This window comes from Pyrgilauda ruficollis, unplaced genomic scaffold, assembly GCF_017590135.1.
Source record: "Pyrgilauda ruficollis isolate IOZ18807 unplaced genomic scaffold, ASM1759013v1 scaffold247, whole genome shotgun sequence".
NCBI lineage: Eukaryota > Metazoa > Chordata > Aves > Passeriformes > Passeridae > Pyrgilauda > Pyrgilauda ruficollis.
In genome coordinates, this window is record NW_024523789.1 from 37,986 (window position 1) to 55,356 (window position 17,371).

The 17,371-nt window shown below is 55.6% G+C and overlaps 1 protein-coding gene across 1 annotated transcript; it reads left to right on the forward strand.

The window, feature by feature from the left end:
- Positions 1-10,643: 10,643 nt before the first annotated feature.
- On the forward strand, positions 10,644-17,232 carry SLC45A3 (solute carrier family 45 member 3). The gene is made up of 4 exons (XM_041470522.1): positions 10,644-10,905; positions 11,110-11,919; positions 14,562-14,827; positions 16,497-17,232. Exons 1-4 carry the CDS (start codon positions 10,758-10,760, stop codon positions 16,974-16,976), a joined length of 1,704 nt encoding a protein of 567 aa, XP_041326456.1. The 5' UTR covers positions 10,644-10,757; the 3' UTR covers positions 16,977-17,232.
- The last annotated feature ends 139 nt before the right edge of the window (positions 17,233-17,371 follow it).

Genomic DNA, 17,371 nt, shown 5'->3' on the forward strand with positions numbered 1-17,371 from the left:
TGTGTGTTTGGGAGTGTTGGTGACAAACCATTCCTGTTGGGAATGTGGGTGACAAACGGTTCCTGTACGTTTGGGAACATTGGTGACAAACGGTTCCTCTGTGTTCAGGAGTGTAGGTGACAAACAATTCCTCTTGGGAATGTGGGTGACAAACAGTTCCTGTTGGGAGTGTTGGTGACAATTCCTGTTGGGAATGCTGGTGACAATTCCTGTTGGGAATGCTGGTGACAAGCGGTCCGTGTGCCAGGGCGGCGGGAGCAGCTGGAGTGGCACAGGGACAAAAGGCTGCTGTGCCTGGCCAAGGCCCAGTGAGCAGCTCATGGGCCTGGAAGGGTGGCTTTTCACAGGATTGACGGAGCTGGGTGTGGAGAGGGGCTGGAGAGGCTCTGAGTGTGCAAATCCAAGGCAGAGCGCAGGAATGGCACGGGGATAGCTGCAGGGAAGGAAGGACGGACATTTCCCAGCTATTAAATCTTTCCATGGATGTTGTCTCAGGGGAGATTCCTGCAGCCCCAGTGCTTGAGATGCCCCCATGCAGGCTGGAGGATGTGCTGTTGGGAAGGTGATTCCACAGGGCCTCTTCCATCTGGGATTCTCCAAGCAGGCCGTGCTTGTGCTGCCCAGGCCCTCCCATCCATCCCAGGGCTGACAGCAGAGGATGAGTGTTGGATTAAACCCTTTCCTGACTCAGCAGAGGATGAGGGTTGGATTAAACCCTTTCCTGACCCAGAGATGGGGCATTGAGAGGTGTTTTAAAAGCTTTTATTCCATTTTCAGTCTCATGAGAAGGGTGGGACAACACAGGTGTTACAATTCACGCCATCACAATCAGAAGTTTAAAATTTCCTAATTCCAAAACCCTATAAGCATTTCTTGGCCTGTCAGCTTTTTGCCACACCGTGCTGTAGATGCTATTCCATAAAGTTTGCATACAGATCTATACTGTGTGGGCCTTCTGTCAGGCCCTAAGAGCTCTCTACAAATCCACTGCCCACAGATGAGCCTTTTGGGCAAGGCAGGGAGTGTGGCTGTCCCTCTGGATGCCTGGTGGCACTGCCAGCATGGCCCAGGAAGGTGCAGGGTGCCAGCCCCAGGCGCCCTGGCCGTGTGCCCAGGGCACGCTGCAGGAATATCAGAGATCTCTGTGCCTCATTTGTGGCTCTCTGAACTTTACCCCAGCAAATAATGGCAAGAGGCAGCCTGGCGTGGAGGGAAAATCCTGCCCCTGCTCAATGCTCGCTGCACAAACTTCCATTCCTGTTTTCAACAGCAAACACGGAGGAATTTCAGCTCTCAGAGCTCTTTCCTGCCCGTCCCCCTTGTGCCCTGTGCCACAAAACCCCTCAGCAGCCCTGCTCAGAGGGCTCTGCAAAACCCAGGCAGCTTTGAACTTGAACCCCATGCCTAATTAGTAAAAAGCTAATAATTTATTTAGGACTGATGTTCTTTCCAGGAGTTAAAATAGAAGTGAGGTTCCTGTTTGGGTGGGGAGTGAGGGGGTGGTAAAAATGCCTCACTCCATCCACCTCCTGTAGAAATGGCAGCTTTGAGCCTTGTTTTTTCTTTTTTTGTTTGTTTTTTTTTTAAAAAAAAAGTGGAAAATTTCCCTTCCAGATATTCCTCACTGCTCTGTTTGTTTTGGTGAATGTTAAACCCCTTCATGTTGTGAGTCCATGGCACATTAAACTAATAGTGAGAAAAGGGGGAAAAGGAAAAAGCTTCTTAAGTTCTCCATCAAGACTTTCCAGTGAAACTTATCTGCCTCAGAAAATAAAAAATCTCATTGCTCCTTATCTTTGCAATTATCAGGCAAAAATAAAATTGTGGAATCTGCCATTTTCAGGCCCAGCTTCGTGGCTGGTCTGTCACGATAAGAGAAGCCTCCCTGTGCTCAGCAGTGATCTGAGGCCCTCATTAACCTCATGTTATGTGGGTTGATGTGCTGCAGGCAGGAGGCAGAGCCTGGGCAGTTTTTGCTACCCCAGACACATGAAACTGCTTTTTTTACAGCTCTGAGCTGTGGGTTTTGCTCTTAAAACACCCCAGAAAATTCCCATTATTCCCTGCACACCTTCCCCTCTGGCAGAGGGTGCTGGTGTGACAGAAAATCCCTTGGAACATCGGCATAAACTCCCCTCCATGGCCAGACTGGGAGGGTGAAACTCAGTGTGGGGACAAGGAGAGCTCAGAGCAGCTCCCAGTTTAAAATATTTAGAGAGTTTTGCTTCATTCCCTCCTTTTTGCACGTTCCCCCTGCCCATTCCCATGCCAGGGACACCAGGGGAGTGTTCAGAGCTCTGGGCACAGCCTGGCTGTCCCTGGGCTGTGAGTGATGGGGCTCAGCTCTCCCAGCTGTCCCGGGGCTATTCCTCACCCTGCAAAGGCTCTTTTGTCTCCTTCAAAGCCATGACCTCATTTTACAGACAGAAAACAGAGAGGGAGAAACCCCCCAACCTGCCAGGGGAGGTCAGAGGGATCTGTTAGCATCCAGCTTCTCGGGCAGGGACACAAATAACCGGGATTCTGGGGCAGAAAATGGCCATGGAGGGATGGCCTAAGCACCCCGTGATTGCTGAAGGGCTCCAGGGCTCCAAGTGCCTCCTTTGAGGAAGAGCACGAGGTCAGGCTCCCAAAATTTGCAGCCAGAGGGGTTCTGGAATTGTGTGCCTGGAGGATGTGTGGAGTTTGGGTTGTTCCCTTTTCCCCCCGAGGAACAGGCTCCTGGCAAAAGCAGGGATGGCTGGAGTTCAGTTTTGGAGTTCGGTTTTGGGTGCTGGTGGCTCCTGCTGGGGTGAAATGTGTCTGACCCCTGTGTGGGCACAGTCTGGGGTCAGGGACACCCCTCATCCCCCCTAAAACCCCACCGTGAGCTGCTCCACGGCCCAGGGCCTGGATTTGCAGCCTCGTGTCCGGCCTTGCCTTTGCTCTGGCCCCTGGGATTTGCTCAGACACCAGAACTGTCCTTTCCACCCCAGAGCCACTCCTGAGTCTCCTCTGGCCCCGTGACTGTCATTTTCCAGATGAAGCCAGGAATGAATGATGGGGCAGAGCTCCTGGAAGCCCCAGAGGAGCCAGAGCTGGCCTGCCCAGGGGTTGGATGTCCCCTCACAGCACTTCTGCTCCAGCTGCAAAGGAGAAGTTCCAGTTTCACTTCCCATTTTCCCAGCCATGTGAGCAGAGAGGAGCGCTCACAGGAGCAGAGCAGTGAGGGCTTCTGGCTGCTGTCCCCTCCCTGTGACAGATGGGGAAACGCTTCTCTCTCACTCAGCACTGGTGGTTTCTTAACTCAGGAGTTTTGTGTCGGGGTGCTCGGTGCTGAGCTGGCCCCTGTGGGTGCTCTGGGTGCCACCAGCACTGCTTTGCTCTTCTCTTTTCCCAGCTCCAGTGTGTTGGGGTAAGCACTTTGTGATCCCTGTTTTGCTGAGAATTTTCCCCAGAAGATTGCAGCCGTGCAGAGCCAGGGAATCCCACGTGGAGAGGGAGGACTCAGCCCTCAAGCAGGGTGCTGAGGAGCAGCACAGCAGCTCCTGTGCACATTAGGGGGCTGCAGAGGAAGGAAAAGCAGATTTTGGGTGTTCCTGGGGTTTTGGTGAGTGGGGTTTGGCTTTGGGGTCACTGATGGAGGTGCCCTGAGCCCTGGGCAGTCCTACTGGGGTTTGAGGGGCTGTCCAGTCCCAGGGCTCTGGGGACAGTGAGGACAGGGGGTGACAGGTCTGGAATCCCTGCAGTTTGGAGCAGTTTGGGTTCTCCCACAAGTGCAAACCTTTGCAAGCCTCACCTCTGCCGAGGCTGCATCCACACGGCCATCAGGGCACAGCAAACCCATCCCAGCACCCCAAATTCCCTCTCAGAAGGCTGAGATCTGCTGCAGGCTCTGGGGAGGGGGGTCTGCAGCACCTGTTGGCGTTGCAGCCCTGGGGAGGCCGCTGCCCTTTTTAAGTGTCCGTCTCTTTTTCCTTGCTCCTCACTTCCCGGGTCCCCTTCACAAGCAGCCCATTGTGCTGTGGGCTCCAGCAGCTGGGTGGAGTGTTTCAGGCTCAAGTGTAATTTCAGTGCCTTTAAAAGCTTTTGGAGGGCTTTTTTCTCTTTTTCTTCTTTTTTTTTTTTTTTTTCTTTTTCCCCTGAAGAGGACAGCAACGCCAACAAGGGATAATTTGATGGATTACTCTGCAGGGCTGAGGGGCTCTCCTTAATCCCCTTTGTGGGGCTGTTGGAGGAGACGCGGAGCAGAAGCCCCCAGCCACAGGCAGAGAAAAGGCAGCTCAGCAGGGTGGGTTTTACACTCTGACACATAAATACAGGCCCTGGTCATGTGGTGCTGGATATAATCTGTGCCCGTCCCCACGCCGAGGAGAAGGGGGCACCTGGAGGGGGCTTATTTTTTCCCCCTTTCCAGTTTAATTTACATTTTGATTCTTCTGCTTAAAAAAAAAGAAAAAAAAATAATAAGCAGAGAAGAAAGGCCCGGGGGAGAGGTTGATTTGGATCAAGTGCCAGGGGTGATGGGCACAGTCTTTAAACAGCAGAAATGACTGAAAAGCAGAAGCAGATCATCTCATTTCCCCTCCTGCTCCGGAACGGGGGCTCCTCTCATGAATAAAAGCAAGAGCCTGGGTCGTGCAGCAGCAAAACAAAGCTGTGGCTCTGCTGTGGAGCCAGCCAAGCTTGTCTGGAGGTCTGGAGCTGCCTCAGCAGACCTGACGCCGGCTCAGGGGAGCGTGACCAGGAGGGCTGAGGCTCTGGGGCTGAAATGCTGCTGCTTTTGGCTGTGTTGAGGAGGCTGGGAGGTTTTGCTTGATGAACTTTGGTGAGAAGATGCCAGTCCTGAGTGGGTAAAACGCTGCCAGACCTGCTGTGCACCAGCACAAATCCCAGCCCAGGCTGGAGATCCCTCTGCAGCTGTGCTGGGCTTTACTGGGGCTTTTCACCCCATCACACTGACCTGAGCTCACCTTTGGGGTGCTCCTGGTGAGGTGAGGCTCATCCCAGCAGCCCTGGCCCCTGCTGGCTGCAGGACTGGGGGTGCCCAGCTCCAGTTGTGCCCAGCTCCCATTGTTTCCACCTCCAGCAATGCCCACCCAGCTCCAGCTGTGCCCAGCTCCAGTTGTTCCCAGCTCCCATTGCTCCCACCTCCAGCCATGCCCAGCTCCAGCCATGCCCAGCTCCAGCTGTGCTCCTGGCATGGATGGCCCGGGCAGCCCGAAGGCAAAGCCCAGCCAGGAGCAGGGAGCTGCTGGCCCTGCCGTGGCCCTGGGCTCATGTCTGTCCCCCAGAGAGCTGCAGCAGTGTCACCGTGGCCTCTGCTGAGTCTGTGACCCCGTTAGTCACAGGGGACTCCAGTTTGGAACGGGAGGAGGAGGAGGCCTGGCTGGAGCTGGCCGCTCTTTGCTGGGAGGAAGGCTCCTGGCAGGGGCAGTTCCTGTGCCCCAGGAGGGTGCAGGCTGTGGGACAGGGCTCTGGGATGGGGTCAGAGCATCCCTGCAGTGTGAGGTCTGAGGGTGAAGGACAGGCAGGACAGAGCTTCCTCCACGCTGCCAGCATTCCCTCTGGGCTGAGCATTCCCAAATGGAGGTGCCCTCGGCTGAGTGTCTGTGCCAGGGACCCCTCTGTGCCCTGAAGGACTCAGGATTTCAGCCCTGGAAGCAGCAGGATCCCTCGTAGGGGGGTGCAGAGGTTCCAGTGAGGCAGGAGAGAGCTGTCCCCCAAATCCAAGGGTGTCCCTGGGGAAGCTGGAGCTGTCACTGGGAACTGCCCTTCTGTGACTCCCATGGACTCAGATCCTGGCTGCTGGGCTCTGCCCTGGGGGGCGAGGGAGGGAATCCCAAACTCCTGAGGGGGTTTCCAGGCTGCTGCTCTTTCCCTGAGAATGGAGCCCCGGAGCTCCAAGGAAGCGCGGGGTTAATTCAGAGAGCCCAAATCAATCGCCCTTCTCCCCTCCCCGAGCTGTGAATGGGGTCAAGGAGATTTGGGAGGGGAGGGGGTCAGGAGAGGTCAGGTGAGTGTTCCATTCCATCCCGAGGAGCCTGCCAGAGCTATTCTCCATGGTGCATTTCCCATTCAGCGGCGCTGAATGGACACTGATAGCTGTGAAAGGCCCTGGCTGCTCTGAGCTCTCTCCCCCTGAGCTCTGTGCCACCCTTTCTTCCAAAGGGCTTCAGGGAATTCATAAAGAGCCCCTCGGAAGGTTGGAAATGTCACGTTGGGGTTGTGAATGGGAACTGTTTGCCTGTCCCTCTCTCTGGGTGCCATTCATGGGCAGGGAGGGTGAGGATCTGAATCACCTGGGCACTGCTGGGTTGGAGCAGCCTCACCTCAGCCAAGGGATTTCCTTTCCTAAGGGAATAAGGCAGCCCTGGCAGGTCAGGAATAATTAATAATAAAATTATCAAATGGTTTGGGGGTTGTAAGGGATCTTAAATCTCATTTTGTTCCACTCCCTTGCCACATGCAGGGACACCTTCCACTATCCCTGGCTGCTGCATTCTGGGCTTGGACACTTCCAGGGATGGAGCAGCCACATTTTCTTTGGGAAACCTATTCCAGTGCCTCAGCATCCTCACCCTGAACCAAATTCCCTGCTGTCTGATCACTGCTGTTTGTTGAGCTGTGGAGGAGGTGCACAACCACTACAAATCAAAGCCTACAGCCACATCCAACATCATCTCTTGGCCCCTCTGCACCAGCAGCAGAGATTATGGAGTAGCAGGACATGGATTCTTCCAGGAATAAATGAGTTTTTCTCTGCCAGGTAAGTACACCCACATTTTGTCTTTAAAATAACCAGCCCTCCTCTTCACTCTAAGCACTGCCAAGTTGTGATTCCCTCTAAGACCCTGTGTTGGGAAGATTTAGGAGACTGGGAGGAGGAGAGGCTTCTTTGTGTGTGTCCGTCAATGCCCTGCACATCCACCTTTTCCAGGTGGTTTTTCCTGAAAGCTTCCCTGGCTTCACCCTCTCTGCCTTTGTCCAGCAAAGCTTTGCTCCTGCCCTGGACCCGCCCTCCTACCTGGCTGCCAGGTGAGGCAGCCTCTGGGAGTTGATCTGCTGTTTCTCTGCAGGGAAAGGGCAGGAAAAATTAGGTTTGCAAACTTTAAAAGCAAACCAGAAAGGTTTAAAAGCAAAAAGTGGCTTTGAAGGTAGTTTGGCTTTTTTAAAAGCAAACCAGAAAGCCGTGGGTTTGAGATGGTTTGGGTTTTTTAAAAGAGAGCCGTGGCTTTGGAGATGGTTTGGGTTTTTTACAAGAAAGCTGTGGGTTGGAGATGGTTTGGGTTTTTTAAAAGAGAGACGTGGGTTTGAGGTGGTTTGGATTTTTAAAGGAAAAAAGGGTTTGAGATGTTTTGGCTCTCCCTGGGGAGGGAGGAGGAAGAGCAGCAGCTGATGTCCCATGGCATGCCAGCTCTGGGAGCAGCTGTGGGACAGCCCCACATGTGGCTCCCTTCTGCTCCTGAGTGCTGGAAACCTCAAAAAATCCCTTTTTGGGGACTGCTGCTGTCCTTGTCAAGGTGCTCCAACCCTGTTCCTGTTGTGGGAATTTGGGGAAATGAGGCTGGAGGGTGAGAAGTGCCAGTGCCACCTGCACCAGCTGCCCCCATGGGGCTGGGGAATGTTCCCCAAATCCCTCTGGGGTGGGCAGGGTGCTGCCAGCTCCCCTGGGTGAGTGAAATGCTGCTGTTCCACCAGGATCTCCAAGTTGGGAATGGATTTTCCTGACTCCTTCCATGCCAGAGCAGCACAGTCCAGGGCATAAACCCCCCTGGGAAAGATTGGATTAGGGGTTTGAGGAGAGGGTGTTTGGTCCTGCTGCTGCTGGGGCTGTCACTCAGGGCCAGCAAAGCTGCAGGGACATCTTGTTGCCTTTAAAAACAAAATACCAACCCCACGTGCTAAATCTCTGCTGGAGCACCAGCAGATCAGCAAATGAGGGTGATAAATGTGAATTTTTGGGCAAAATTCAGGTGTGAGCCCAGAGCTGGGGTTTCCTCAGGGCAGCACCTGTGAGGGGGTGCCAGCAGTGTTTGCTCAGGCTCAGCGAGGGGCCCGGGCACAGGAGTGGCACGGTGACAATAACGCTGCTGTTATCAGCAGAAAGGGAGGGCCCTGAAACCAAACCTGTGCTGGGTTCCACCTCTGCTGCCCTGCAAACTCTGCAGCAGCTTCTGCTGAGCGCCTGGGCTGGGCTGCAGGGAGCACCTGCAGGTGAGTCCTGGCTCCCTGAGCCTCCCAAACCTCCCTTTCCCAGCCCCTCCCTCGCAAATCAGCAGTTCAGGTGATTCCCCTGCCCAGCACAATTCCCTGTCTCTATTCTGTAGGAAAAAATGAAAAGAGTAATGAATGGGTATTGGGATGAAGTTCAGCTCAAACAGGAAAGTTCATCATCTGCTGCAGTTTTATCTACAGCTTTATTGCAGTTGAGACTTCTCATCTCTGGCTGTTCATGATTATTGATTGCTTCAGGGATTTACTTTCTCCTTGAAGCCCTCGGAGAGTGTGGAGGGGGAGGAGAGGTCTGTTCCTACCTGCAGATAAGAAATCCAGCTCTGCCTCCCAGCTGGAATTCTCAGGCATTGGACAGACCCCTGCTGCCGCCCCAGTGCTCTGCCACAGCAGCAAAAGGGAAGAAACCAACTTCTAATCTGTGTGAGGCATCTTTCACTGGGTGTTTGGGGTTTCTTTTGGGGTAACTCCCCCTCTCTGAGTTCTCCAGACACAGATCACAGCAGGCAGTGGACATTACATCCCCCTCTGAGGTCTGAGTGTCTTGGTTAATTTTCCTTGTGACTCTGGGAGCTGCTGGAGCTGAAATTCCCCATGCCGGGGCTGTGCTCCAGCTGGGCCCCCCCGACCGAGCTGGGCTGACACATCCTGTGTGGAACCCACATCTGAGCAAGGTGGGCGCTGCCCCCGGCGCTTCCTGGGCTGAAGGGATGCTCAGCCCAGCCCAGGCTTCCTTTGAAGCTGCCTCTGGTGATTAAAGCAAAACCGTTCCCCCTTTGTTTGCTGTTTGACCTTGGGCGAGGCGGTTGTTGAAAGGAGGGATCTTGTGTGACAGTTGAGGGGAAGTGCAGGGTCCCCAAAGGGGAATAATCCCTATTTATTGAGTGGCACTGGCAGCTCCTGAGCTCAGGAGTGGCACTTTCCAGCACTGAGAAAGTGATGGAGTGACGGCTGAGCCTCATCCCCACCCTGCCAGCCTCCCCCTCGTGGGTTATCAGCTGATGGTGACAGAGAGAGAGAAAAGTGACAAAACTCTGGGGTCTGTACCTGCCTGCACACACCTGTGCGGTGATGGAGGGCAGGGGGGGCTCAGGGGGCACTGATCTCACCAGGCCACTTCCCCCAGGTGTTTTTAGCAACTTTTGCTGGGCTGGGTGCTGGGGAGCTTGGAGGGTTTCTGTCATTTGGGACTGAGAGGCATCTGCTCCCTGGTGCCCTGGCTGCTCAGCCCCTGGCCCCATCCCCTGGCCTCTCCCCTCCAGAGAGGCTGGAGAGAAGGGAGCAGTTACAGGGCAAATAAATGACTCAGTCTAATGAGTAAGGTAATTGCCATTTGCTGTTAGATGAGGCTAAAGTGGGTCAGGTTTGTTTGTGAAACTCCACGGAGGCACCGACTGTTCTCCGTGCCCCATCCCGGGCTGGAGGTGGCATTTGGGTGAAATCGCTTCCCCCGGAGCCTGGGAGCAGCACGGGGGTGTCCTGGTCAGCAGGCAGGGCCCTGGTGGCCTCTGGGGATGAGCCCGTGTGGCTGCAGGCACTCCCCTGATCCTTGGAGGGGGCTCTTGAGTGATTTCCCTGTGAGAGGAGACCCCAAATCCTCTGTCTCTCTGCCATCTCCGCGAGGTGGCTGGACAGGACACAGAGGTCATCAGTCCTCGAGGGCAGGATTGGGTTTTCCCCAACACTGTCTCAAAAAAAACCAGGATTGGGTTTTCCCCAACACTGTCTCAAAAAAAACAGGATTGGGTTTTCCCAAACCCTGTCTCACCTGTCACAAACCCTTGGGGACAAACCTGGCAGGGATGGAACTTTCATCCTCTCACCTGCCCCTCTTCTGGACCCTCCCCAGCCTGTCCCTTTCTGTGGTGACACATCCGTGTGGCCCCTGGTTTTACCCCACAATCCCTCAGGGACAAACCTGGCCAGGATGGAGCTTTCATCCTTCCACCTCTCCTGTCCCCTCCTCAGCCTGTTGGGATGGGCACTGTCCCTTTCAGCAGTGACACATCCATGTGCCCCTGGTTTTACCCCACAAACCTTTGGGGACAAACCTGGCCAGGATGGAACTTTCATCATTCCACCTTCCTGGCCTGATGGGATGGGGACTGTCCTTTCAATGGTGACACATTAGTGTGGCCCCTGGTTTTACCCCACAATCCCTTAGGGACAAACCTGGCCAGGATGGATGGAACTTTCATCATTCTACCTTCCCGGCCTGTTGGGATGGGCACTGTCCCTTTCAGCAGTGACACATCCATGTGGCCCCTGGTTTTACCCAGTTCCCTGCTGTGTTTAACTCCCCACAGACCCCAGCCTGTGAGCAGCAGGGGAAGCCTGCAGTGGGATCCCTGCTGGGCTCTCCACATCCCACAAGAAGAGGAAGAGGAAAAGACGGTTCCTTCGCCGTTGATAAAATGGGAAGCAGCATCTCCCCAGCAGCCCGGGACGGGAAGCTGCAGTCCTTGCCTGGGGGGCGTCCCTGGGAGCTGTGCAGCTGGCAGGACACAGCCCTGTGCCACTGAGGGCTCGGGGTTGGGGACAGCATGTCCTTCCAGAGCCGCAGGACCCAGCTGCTGCTGGTCAACTCGCTGACCTTCGGGCTGGAGGTGTGCCTGGCTGCTGGCATCACCTACGTGCCACCGCTGCTGCTGGAGGTGGGCGTGGAGGAGAAGTTCATGACCATGGTTTTGGGTAGGCAGCTTTGTCACCTCTCTGAGGTGGTTTTTTTTTTTGTTTTAAACCTTGCAGTCTGGAGGGTGGGGGTGAGCGAGGGCAGGGAGAGTTATCCCTGCAGGGGCTGTGACCCACTGAACCCTCCCAAACTGACCAAACATCCCCTTTAGGAGCACACAGGGACCAGCTGTGTCCCTGTAACACCCCCTGTCTCTTTCCCAGGGATAGGCCCTGTCCTCGGGCTGGTTTTTGTGCCCCTGATCGGCTCGGCCAGCGACCACTGGCACAGCAGCTACGGCCGCAGGAGACCTTTCATCTGGGTGCTGTGCCTGGGCGTGCTGCTCAGCCTTTTTGTCATCCCCCACGCCAGCAGCCTGGCCAGCCTGTGTGCCCTCAACCCCCGGCCTCTGGAGATCGCCTTCCTCATCGTGGGCATCGGGCTGCTGGATTTCTGTGGCCAGGTGTGCTTCACCCCTCTGGAGGCCCTGCTCTCCGACCTCTTCCAGGAGCCGGACAACTGCCGCCAGGCCTTCTCCGTGTACGCCTTCATGGTCAGCCTGGGGGGCTGCATCGGCTACCTGCTGCCCGCCATCGACTGGGCCTTCCTGGCGCCCTACCTGGGAGGCCAGCAGAGCTGCCTCTTCAGCCTGCTGGCCCTCATCTTCCTCGGCTGTGCGCTGGCCACGCTCTTTGTGACAGAGGAGGCCGCGCAGGGGGATGTCGCGGGCGGGCCGGCGCCCAAGGACGCGTCCGCAAGGGCGGCGCTGTGCTGCTGGCGGCGGGGGCCGTGCGCGCCGCAGGGCCGGCGGCTGCTGCAGGCGGGCAGGAAGCTGTGCCTGCTGCTGCCGCGGCTGCACGGCCTCTGCTGCCGCGTCCCCAGCGCCATCCGCCGCCTCTTCGTGGCCGAGCTCTGCAGCTGGATGGCTCTCATGACCTTCATGCTGTTCTACACGGATTTTGTCGGGGAGGGGCTGTACCACGGCGTGCCCAGGGCCAAGCCGGGCACCGAGGCCAGGCGGCACTACGATGAAGGTGAGGAGTGAGGCAGGGAGGGAGTCAGAGGCTCCGGTCTTCAGTGGGGAATCAGAAGGTGAAACAGAGCAGTTGTCTTGGCTTGGAAAGCCAGGTGTGTGCTGGGGAGTGGGTGTGGAAGAGATAAGGAAAACTGCCTAATTAACAGAAGACAACTGCCATACAGATGGCAAAGAGAACACAATTCACTTGGCAATCCAGGACAACAGTTTATTAGGAAAAGGTGTAACTTTTATAGCCTGACTTGCTAAGTTGAGACCTGATTGGTCTCAAAGTGAAAACCTCTCACCCCATTGGTGAGCTATGAACAGCACACTCTGGAGAACCTGTAAACAGTGGTTACAGAAAGAGAGATAATAATTGTTTTAATTCTTTCCTCTACCTTTCCCACAGCTTCCTACAGCTTCCCAGGATTTTCCTGTGAGAACTGTGTCTCTGTTCAGAGGATATGTGATTAATAATTAATAATTAGCATTGACTCTATGATTCACGGAAGGCTGATCAATTACTTTATTAGTCTTATCATATTATTCTATTATTAAGAAACCCATTGCTTTTATAGACACAGCTGGACCTAATTGGTCCTCCAATCTAAGCACCATCACCATTGGCTAATTAAGAAACCACCCTTTGGTAAACAAATCTGCATAACACATTTTACATGTTCACAGCAACAGGTGCAGCAAGTGGAGATAAGAATTGTTTCTCATTCTTTTCTCTGATCTTCTCACAGCCTTGGGAAAGCTGTGCCTCTCTCTGTGGCCAGAGAGCTGCTGCCACATTCCCTGGGGTACAAACGTTTCCTGGGAGCTGGGGATGGGCACAGCTCTGTTGATAATACCAAAAAAAAGCTGCAGCAAAGTTGGCTTTCTGCGGATAGGTCAGGAAAGAACATTTTCCCATGGCTCCCAGAGCGTGGCACAGGGCACCAGGTTGGGAAACACCTCCTGGTTCTTCCCAGCACGGATCTGGCAGGGCAGCCCTGGCCTGGGGCTGGGCTGCTGAGTGGCAGAAGGCTCTGGCAGGTTGCACAGGGAGCAGGATGGAGCTGGCTCTGTCTGCAGGCTCTGCTGGAGAGCTCCTGGCACTGCTCTGCCCTCCTTTCCCAGCGAGGGCTGAGGGTGCTCCCGTCCTTGGGGAGCAGGCTGTTGTGCTCCATAGGAATGAGGTGGGATTTGCTGCTTCTCCCCTGCATGCAGCTGGGAGATTCCCACCTCCCAGCTGCTTCTGGAGCCCTCCAGCAGCTCTCCCAGTTCTCAGCCCCCTCCTGGCACTGCTCTGCCCTCCTTTCCCAGCGAGGGCTGAGGGTGCTCCCATCCTTGGGGAGCAGGCTGTTGTGCTCTCTGCCAGTGAGTAGGATTTGCTGCTTCTCCCCTGCATGCAGCTGGGAGATTCCCACCTCCCAGCTGCTTCTGGAGCCCTCCAGCAGCTCTCCCAGCTCTCAGCCCCTCTCCAGTGCCTTGGAGCTGCTCACAAGCCTGTAGCTGCCACATCCCCAGGCTGGGACGCTGCTCCAGCAGCCCTTCACCTGCCCACAGGTGTTACCTGCTGGCCCTTTTTGGCTGTTGCCTTGTGCCAGAGCCTTGACTCCCTTCCTAACCACTCTTTTGGTCTCCCTAATCCAAATATTTTATTCTGGAGGCACCTTCCTGCAGTTTTGCACTCGGAGGGCCCTGCAGCACACTGCCCCTTTGTGCTGGGTGTCTGTTTAACTTAGAGGCAGCTTAATTATTGTTGAACACTTGCACTGTTTAGCTCCCAGCAGGTCAGCCCTCCATTGTGTTGGCTGTCATAGAAACATGCGTTGAGTAATGATCCCTGCTCCAAAGAGTTAATGGCTTTAATTCCCTGAAATCTGAGCGATCTTTGTGAGAGGGTAAGGTCCGGATTGCCACCGGATACCGCAGCTGGGAGCATGTTCTGTACTTTACCTTGGCTCAAGCACAATTCCTCCTTGCCTTTGTTCTGCTGCTTTGGCATCAGATAACAACGGATCCTGGGTCAGCAGCAGGTGACAGGGCCTGGGGCAAGAGCAGGAGGAAGGGACAAACAGGGACATCCTGCCAAAGGCTGGGGTGGCATTTGGGCTCCCACGGCTGGGCTGGGGTGCCCACGAGGCAGGGAGGGGCTCTGGGGGTGGCTGCTGCAATCCTGGGGTCTGGGGGTGATGCTGCTCTGCTCCCCGAGCCAGCCCAGCCTGCCTGGGCTCCCTGGGCCTCGCTCTCTGCTTGGGAGTTTGGGGCTGAGGCAGAGGGAGTTTGGGTTTGGGGTCTATAAGGAAGGACGTTTAGGGGTTTGGGACTGATGGAGAGGGAAGGATGTTTTGAGATTTGGGACCAAGGGAAGGATGTTTCTGGAGTTTGGGACTGACAGGGAAGGATGATTTTGGGGTTAAAGAGTGATGGAGAGGGAAGGATGTTTTTGGGATTTGGGACTGAGAGAAGGATTTAGGACAGAGGGAAGGATGTTTTTGGGGCTTGGGACCAAGAGAAGGATGTTTTTGCGGTTTGAGGCTGGGAGAAGGATGTTTTCGGTGTTTGGGACAGAGGGAAGGATGTTTTTGGGGTTTGGGGCCAGGAGAAGGATGCCTGGCTGTGTGAATCCGGGGCAGCCAGGGCAGTGGCCATCCCCTCTCCCCCCAGGTGTCCGCATGGGCAGCCTGGGCCTCTTCCTGCAGTGCATCACCTCCATCTTCTTCTCGACAATCATGGACCGGCTGGTGAAGCACTTTGGGACACGGGCAGTGTACCTGGCCAGCGTGGTGTTCTTCCCTGGGGCAGCCTTTGTCATGTGCCTGTCCCACAGTGTCACCGTGGTCACCATCTCCGCTGCCCTGACTGGATTCACCTTCTCTGCCCTCCAGATCCTGCCCTACACGCTGGCATCCCTCTACCACCATGACAAACAGGTGGGGATCTGCTCCAGGGCAGCCTGGCCCTGCAGATTTTTCTATTTTTCCTGTGTTTTAGGGGAAATTGGTCTGGTTGAATTATCCCCGTGTGAATTCTGCAGCTCTGCCAGCCTGAGGGGCTACAAAACCCAAGGATTTTCAGCCCTCACAGGTCCTGCTTTCCAGTTTTCATCCACAGCACCAGGATCAGTAAAATGAAAGCCCAAGCTCTTCCTATTCCCTTAGCTCCAAGATAAAGAAACCTTGTGAAACTTGTGACACCAGCACAAAAGCTCCTAACCCTGTCCCACAGATGTTATCCTTGTGGAGAAGTCCTAGGAGGTTCCTGAGTTGCACACAGGATTAATGGGAGTTCCTCTTGTGCTGCAAATGCAGAATTAATTTGTGGTTTGAGAGCAGCTCTTTCATCCCAAGGGCAGTGCTTGGCTGTGCTGTGGAGTAAGTGGGAGTTGTTACCACAGGCATCCAGATGTTCCCATTGAACAAACCCTTCGGAACAGCCCATCCCAATTGGCACCAGGAGTCCTGACAGAATGGAGGGGGTGAGGGAATGTTCAGCTTGGCAGGAGCTGCAGCTTGGCTGGGATCTCCCATGGATGTTTTATCAATGGAGTGAAACCCAAACTCCACAGGCTGGGAAGGGGAAGGCCACATTCCCCAGGCTTTGCCAAAGGCTTGGCAGGGAAAGGCAGGGAGGGCACAGCTGCCTTTGGTCTCTCCTGCCCCTGCTCTGCTGGTGTGAAAATGCTCTCTGGGAACACTCCAGAGACCTCACAGCGTGAGCAGAGCAAGCTAAAAAAGGGTGAGAAGGAAAAGATTTTGGTTCCCTCTGCCCCCTTTTTTCCTGGCTGGAGTGAGGAGGATCTGGGCAGGCAGATGAAGCAGCTTGGTTGAGGTCTGGTGCAGAGCTGAGAAAAGAGCCCTTCCCCGAGTTCCCAGGACTGTTGTGTCCCAGCTGGTGGCACTTTTAACATCCCAGATGAGAAGTGGCTGCTCATGCTGGGCTCTGGGTGTGGGTTCCCAGTCACCCACCCCACAAACCCCAGACATTCCTGTTTGCCCTGCCCTGGGTGTCTGATCTCCCAGCAGAGCCTGGCCCTCCACTCCTGCCCTGCCCCAGGTGATTTCAGGGTGGGCTCAGTGCAGGTTCCTTTGGCACCCAGTGAGGAGGTGACAAAAGCAGGAGTTGTCCCCAGGCTGGCTTTGGGCTGTTGAGCCCCAGAGCCTGAGCACAGCCCAGGCCTTGGCTGGCTTCCCCTGTGAGTCAGGGCTGCTTGGCATCCCGTGCCAGTGGGGAAGAGCCAGCCTGGCTCCAGAGCCCATCTCACGTGGGCCAGGCTCAGGCTGGCACTCCCCTGAACACACACAAAGCTCTGGTTTTGCTCTCCTGCACAAAAACAAGGCCCCCTCGGAGTCCCAGCTCCTTCCTCACTCACTTTCAGATTCCCAGCTCCTTCCCCACTCACTTTCAGACTCCCAGCTCCTTCCTCACTCACTTCCAGAGTCCCAGCTCCTTCCTCACTCACTTTCAGACTCCCAACTCCTTCCTCACCCACCTTTCAGTCCCAGCTCCTTCCTCACTCACCTCCAGAGTCCCAACTCCTTCCTCAGTCACGTCCCAAAGTCCCAGCTCCTTCCTCACCCACCTCCCTGGTATTTCCCACAGGTATTTCTCCATAAATTCAAGAGGAAAGAGGAGGAAGACTCCGCTCTGCTGGACAAGAAATCAGCCTTCTCCAAGGGGCTGCTCTCCAGCCAGAAGCTGTCTTACCAGAATGGCCACGCTGGGAGCCTCTTCTCCTCCTCCTCCTCTCCCTCCCCCTCCTCCTCCTCCCCATCCTCCCCTCCAGCCGTGTCCAGCTCTGCTCTGTGTGTCAGCTCCTCCTGCGACGTCTCCCTGCGGATCATGGTGGGGGAGCCGGAGCTGGGGGCTCCTGGCCGGGGGATCTGCCTGGACCTGGCCATCCTGGACAGCGCCTTCCTCCTCTCTCAGGTGGTGCCCTCGCTCTTCATGGGCTCCATCGTGCAGTTCACCCAGTCTGTCACTGCCTACATGGTGTCAGCCGCTGGCCTCGGGCTGGTCGCCATCTACTTCGCAACCAAAGTTGTCTTTGACAAGGCTGACATGGCCAAGTGCTCCGTGTGACAGCGGGGCAGCCACGTGGGTGGCAGAGCCAGCTCTGTGTGTGTGTGTGCCCACGGGGCCACTCTGGGGTGCCTCGTGTGGCACTGGCTGTCCCCGAGCTGGTGCTGCCACCCCAGGCGTGGCTCTGGGGCTGGGGGCAGCACGGGGTTAATCTCAGGTGTAAATAAGAGGCTTTGGGGCGTTGTCCTCAGGGCCTGAAGTGCTCTCCAAAGGTGCCTTTAGCAGAGGGAAGCACGGCACAGCAGCACCAAAGGGGTCCTGCGGGGGAAAAGGGAAGTTTTTGGGGTTTCCCTCTGGTAACGGGTCGTGTTCCTGAGCAGGAGCAGCACAGGGAGGGGCTCAGGCACTGCCTCCTCTCCTCTCCTCTCCTCTCCTCTCCTCTCCTCTCCTCTCCT